At 43.1% G+C, this 6,267-nt stretch overlaps 1 protein-coding gene across 1 annotated transcript in view; it reads left to right on the top strand.

Moving 5' to 3' along the window:
- CCDC62 (coiled-coil domain containing 62) overlaps positions 1–6,267 on the top strand; it is a 42,351-nt gene that overhangs the window by 26,882 nt on the left and 9,202 nt on the right. Inside the window, exon 11 of the mRNA XM_010841310.1 lies at positions 3,196–3,318. Within this exon, the coding sequence (XP_010839612.1) occupies positions 3,196–3,318 (123 nt within the window). The remainder of the gene's footprint in view (positions 1–3,195; positions 3,319–6,267) is intronic.

Below are 6,267 nucleotides of genomic sequence, written 5' to 3'. Positions count from 1 at the left end.
CTTGGTCCTGAAGATCTTTTTTGTTCAGTTCTTCTGTGTATTCTTGCCACCTGTTCTTAATATCTTCTGCTTCTGTTAGGTCCATACCATTTCTGTCCTTTATCGAGCCCATCTTTGCATGAAATGTTCCCTTGGTATCTCTAATTTTCTTGAAGAGATCTCTAGTCTTTCCCATTCTGTTGTTTTCCTCTATTTCTTTGCATTGATCGCTGAGGAAGGCTTTCTTATCTCTTCTTCTATTCTTTGGAACTCTGCATTCAGATGCTTATATCTTTCCTTTTCTCCTTTGCTTTTCACTTCTCTTCTTTTCGCAGCTATTTGTAAGGCCTCCCCAGACAGCCATTTTGCTTTTTTGCATTTCTTTTCCATGGGAATGGTCTTGATCCCTGTCTCCTGTACAATGTCACGAACCTCATTCCACAGTTTATCAGGCACTCTATCTATCAGATCTAGGCCCTTAAATCTATTTCTCACTTCCACTGTATAATCATAAGGGATTTGATTTAGGTCATACCTGAATGGTCTAGTGGTTTTCCCTACTTTCTTCAATTTAAGTCTGAATTTGGTAATAAGGAATTCATGATCTGAGCCACAGTCAGCTCCCAGTCTTGTTTTTGTTGACTGTATAGAGCTTTTCCATCTTTGGCTGCAAAGAACATAATCAGTCTGATTGTGGTATTGACCATCTGGTGATGTCCATGTGTAGAGTCTTCTCTTGTGTTGTTGGAAGAGGGTGTTTGCTATGACCAGTGCATTTTCTTGGCAAAGTTCTATTAGTCTGCCCTGCTTCATTCCGTATTCCAAGGCCAAATTTGCCTGTTCCTCCAGGTGTTTCTTGACTTCCTACTTTTGCATTCCAGTCCCCTATAATGAAAAGGACATCTTTTTTGGGTGTTAGTTCTAAAAGGTCTTGTAGGTCTTCATAGAACCGTTCAACTTCAGCTTCTTCAGTGTTACTGGTTGGGGCATAGACTCTTTGTTTAAAATGTACACAAATGTCTTTTGCAGTGTGATTTTCCAGCTGTCAGTATTTTGTGACCCTCATCAGTGTTGACATTGTGGACCTGGCCTCTTCATTCTGATGGTTGCTCAGTGTGCTGTCCAGTGACCGAATACACCGCAGTCTGTCTGTTCACACCCTGACATGCAGACAGTGAGGTTATTTCCGTGTGGGTGTGTGTTTAGTTGCTCAGTCGTGTCCGACTCTTTTCGACTCCATGGACTGTAGTTCACCAGCTCCTCTGTCCATGGAATTCTCCAGGCAAGAATAGTGGACTGGGCTGCCATTTCCTACTCCAGGGGATCTTTCCCACCCAGGGATGGAGTCCAGTTTTCCTGCGCTCCTGGATTAGCAGGCTGATTCTTCATGACTGAGCCACCTGGGAAGCCCTGGGGTTGTTTCTACACTCACTGTTGTGGATGAGCCAGTGTCTTTATCATGAACAGGCTTCTGATCGCAGCTGTATCATAAAGAAAATTAGTTCAAGTAAACTTAGTCATTTTGGAGGTTCTTTTGGGAAGATATCTGGCCTTGAAAGCATCTGATCTGAGTTCAAATCCCCAGTTTGCTTTGTCTTAGCTCAGTGACCATAGTACAGTTATTTAACTTCTTTGAGCCTCAATTTCTTCACCTACAAATATATAATTAAAGCATCACAGTTGGGGCTTCCTTCATAGCTCAGATGATAAAGCATCTGCCTCCAATGCAGGAGACCTGGGTTTGATCCCTGAGTTGGGAAGATCCATTGCAGAAGGAAATGGCAAGCCACTCCAGTATCCTTGCCTGGAAAACCTCATGGACACACAAGCCTGGTGGGCTGCAGTCCATGGGGTCGCAAAGAGTCAGACACGACTGAGCCACTAACACACACACACAGCATCACAGTTCCTTGGTTTCAAGGGGATGTCGTAGGGCTTGGCCGCTAATGTGTGTTTTGATGAGTGTTGGTTCTCTTTGTTATGAATTGATGGTCCTAAGTGTTGACTAGAATCAGGAGCATCTGAGCTGTTCATTCACTGATGGCGGGAATGTAAATGGCAGAGCCACTTTGGAAAACACTTGGGTACTTTCTATTAAAATAACTGCTTTAAAAAAAAAGTTAAAAATACACCTACCATATGACCCAGCTATTCTACTCCTGGAGAAATGGAAACATATGTCCACATAAATATTCAAGCAGCTTTATTTTCACTAGTTAAACAAAACTGGGAACAACCTGAGTATGCTACAGAGGGTGGTTTATCCATACAATGGAGTACTTCTCAGCAATAAAAAGGAATGAACTATTTATACACATACAGCATGGGTGTACAACAAGATAATTATGCTGAGATAAGAAGCCAGACAGACGAAAGTGTGTAATGCATTTACACAAAATTCTAGAAAATGCAAACTAATCTCCTGTGAGAGAAAGCAGATCAGTAGTTGTCTGGGAATGGGAAGGAGGGACTCTGAGAGGCAGGATTTCCCCAGGGACACAGGCATGGCAAATGTGACCTGTATTCATCATGGGAATGGTTTCATGGGTGTGTACATGTGCCAGAACTCACCAGATGTTAATTGTATATAGTTAGTTGTATGTTTACCGTGGAAAACTCACAGGTTGTACACACGTTATATACTGTGAAAAACTTTTAACACAAAGAAAATTAAACAAGAATGAACAAACTAAGGTATATTTCCACATATTTTTGAAAGCTAACAGAGGACTTCCCTGGCAGTCCAGTGGTTAAGACTCTGTGCTCCCAATGCAAAGGACCTAGGTTTGATCCCTGGTCAGGGAACTAACCTACATGCTCTATGGTGTGACCAAAAATTAAACAATTTAAAAGCTAGCAAGCCTTAAGTGTTAAAGTTGCATTTTGTAAGTGTTTTGACTTGATAATTACACCCTTGACAAGTTGATTTAAGAAAGGTAAACAATGCCTACGATTCTTTTATCACATGGGTGTTACTTAATTAGTTGTAGTAAGTTCTGTTGAAGTCAAATTATCTGGTCAAATAGGTTTTAAGAAAGAACTGAAATTTGGTTCTTTTAGTATTTAGTGTTCTGCTTTGGCATGTAACAAACACCTAAAGTCAAAGAACTAGTCATGAATAGTTGATGTTCGTGTCTGTTAGATTGTTCTTGTAGACATAAACGTTGGAAATTGTTTCTTGATTTCATCAGTGCTTGAACTGTGTTGTGTTCCCAGGATGATTTTTCTCCCACGAGTAAGCTTCAGCGTTTGCTGGCAGAATCCCGTCAGATGGTCACGGACCTGGAGCTGAGCACCCTGCTTCCCATCAGCTCTGAGAATCTCAGCACCAGCAAAAGTGTACGTGCTTCCTTTTCTTTTGACCCCACCTGTAGTATCTGAACATTTTCCGTCATTGTGTGCGAACGTCACTTTCTGTTAGAATGATGGTGTCTTCGTGTCTGGGGGAAGAGGTTAGCAGCCTGGGTTTAAGGAGGAACAGAATGTTGCCACAGATGTCACCACACCCAGACTTCCTCTTTCCAATTACCTGGGCACATGCACGTACATTCTGGGGGATTTTTAAAAGACATTTTATTATAGAAAATTTCAAGTACAGATGTAGAAAGACTACTTCTAATCCCAGAGTTCCAGTAACCATCCCCTTTCTGCCGCCTTTGTTTCATCTTCCCCCATCGGTCCTGTTTTTTCCTGAAACATTTTAAAGCAAACCCTAGACATAATGTCAGGTTTCTCTGGTGGCTTAGTGGTAAAGAATCCACCTGCCAATGCAGGAGATGCAAGAGACATCTTGCATCTTGCATTCAATCCCTAGGTCAGGAAGATCCCCTGGAGTAGGAAATGGCAAGCCACTCTAGTATTCTTGCCTGGAAAATCCCATGGACAGAGGAGCCTGGCGGGTAGCTACAATCCATGGGGTCACACAGAGTTGAACATGACTTAGCAAAAACAACAGACATCATGTCTTTTCACGCATATGTACTTCATTCTGTAGCTCTAACAGATAAGGACTTTTATTAGACCCAGCCACATTCACAGTAACTTTTTAATATTGTCTAATGACTACACCACCTTAAGGTCTCCCTGTTTGTCTCAAAAGTATCTTTTTACTATTTGTTCAAATTAATACTCAATCAAGGTCCATATTTTGCACTTCAGTGAATCCCTAAGGTCTCTCTTCATCACTAACAGTTCCTTCTCCTTCCTTCCCTCCCTCTCTCCTTCCTTCCTCCTCTCTTCTTTCTCTTGTGTTTCATTTTTTAAAAAATATTTATTCGTTTGACTGTGCTGGGTCTTAGTTGCAGCGCGTGGGATCTTATCTTATTAGTTCCTCAACCAGAGATCGAACCTGGGCCCCCTCCATTGAGTGTAGAGTCTTAGCCACTAGACCGCCAGAGAAGTCCCTTCTGTCTTTGTCTTTTGATGCCACTTATCTGTGGGAGAAGCACTGGGTCATTGTCCCGTAGATTTGCCCAGGGACTGAGATAGGCTGGATGGCTCCATCCTCGCTGTTGAGTCACACATACCTCTCGCCTCCAGATTCCTGTAAGCTAGTATTTCTCTCCAGTGACTTGTTTAGACTTGGGGTCAGTTTGGGTTCTTTTTGTTGCTTTGGCCACACGCCCTCATGGTGACACCCAGCCTGCTGCCTGGTGCGTCGTATCGGGGGATCCTCCTGTCTGGTTGCCCCACGTTTGGATGTCAGACTTAATGGGGAGATTGTCAGCCTAAGCTTTTTTATTATAGAGTTTCCCTAAAGTTCACTTAATGACTTTCGTGTTTCTTGATTGTTGTGCTTTAGATCTGTTGTTTCATTAGGGATTGCAAAGTAGTCATTTTCTAAATCTATCCGTCTTTGAGGAGTGTGTCACACATTAATTCTAAACGCTTTCTCTGAGCACAGGAACATTGCAGTAGCAGTGATAGAAGTTGCTTTGTAGATTTTATAGCCTGACATAAATAGTGAAAAGAACATTGAACTTGAAATCAGGACACTTGAGTCCCAGTTTCCCAGTCTGTAAAATACAAGCTTGAGATGGGTGCTATAAGATTCCAGGTCCATTAGTTGGATGTGCTGTGGACATAGTTCAAGATAATTAAAAGCCATTGAGTTAAACTTTTTTGTATCCCTGACAAAATAAAATTAGAAAGATCTGCAAGACATTGAAATACCATTTGTTAAAGAATTTTTTTAATTTATTTTTGGCCGCACTGTGTCTTAGTTGCAGCAGGCAGGATCTTTGCTGTAACAGACGGGATCTTTCATTTCAGCGCCCCGGCTTCTCTCCAGTTGTGGCGTAAGAGCTCAGGTGCCCTTCTGTCTGTGGGATTTTAGTTCACCAAAATCCCACAGATTTTTTTTTTTTAACTTTTTTACTTTGTATTGGGGTATAGCTGATTAACAATGTTGTGATAATTTGAGGTGAACAGGGAAGGGACTCAGTCATACAGATACATGTATCCATTTCCCCCCAAAACCCCCCTCCCATTCAGGCTATGGAAGACGGATTCTTACCACTGGACCACTAGGGAAATCCCTGAAATACCTCTTTTTTTTTTCATCATTTATTTATTTATTTATGGCTGCACTGGATCTTCATCACTGCACCTGGGGCTTTCTCCAGTTTTGGTGAGCGGGGGCTACTCTGGCTGCAGTGTGTGGGCTCCACGTCGCAGTGGTTGCTCTTGTTGCAGAGCATGAGCCCTATGCACAGGCTAAGTAGCTGCAGTGCACAGGCTGGGTTTCTGCAGCATGTGGGATCTTCCTGGACCAGGGATTGAACCTGCGTCTCCTGCATTGGTAGGCAGATTCTTAACCACTGAGCCACCAGGAAAGCCCTTAATGCCTATATGCAGGCGTGCATGTGTGCGAAGTTGCTTCAGTCGTGTCCAACTCTTTGTGACCCACTGGACTACAGCCCACTAGGCTCCTCTGCCCATGAGATTCTTCAGATAAGAATGTTGGAGGGTTGCCAGTCCCTTCTCTAGGGGATCTTCCCAACCCTGGGATCAAACCCACATCTCTTATGTCTCCTGCATTGGCAGGTGAGTTCTTGACCACTAGTGCCACCTGGGAAACACTAGACTCAGTGGTAAAGAATCTGCCTGCCAAGCAAGAGACGTGGGTTCAATCCCTGGGTTGGGAAGATCCCCTGGAGGAGGAAATGGCAACCCACTCTAGCATCCCTGCCTGGGAAATCCCGTGGACAGAGGATCCTGGCGGGCTACAGTCCATGGGGTCAAAAAAGAATTGGAACCAACTTAGCTACTGAACAACCACCGCCAACA

Source organism: Bison bison, unplaced genomic scaffold (assembly GCF_000754665.1).
Source record: "Bison bison bison isolate TAMUID 2011002044 unplaced genomic scaffold, Bison_UMD1.0 scf7180017864160, whole genome shotgun sequence".
In the NCBI taxonomy this organism is placed as follows: domain Eukaryota; kingdom Metazoa; phylum Chordata; class Mammalia; order Artiodactyla; family Bovidae; genus Bison; species Bison bison.
Note: the sequence above shows the minus strand (reverse complement) of the source record. Positions and strands in the feature narration are given on the sequence as shown.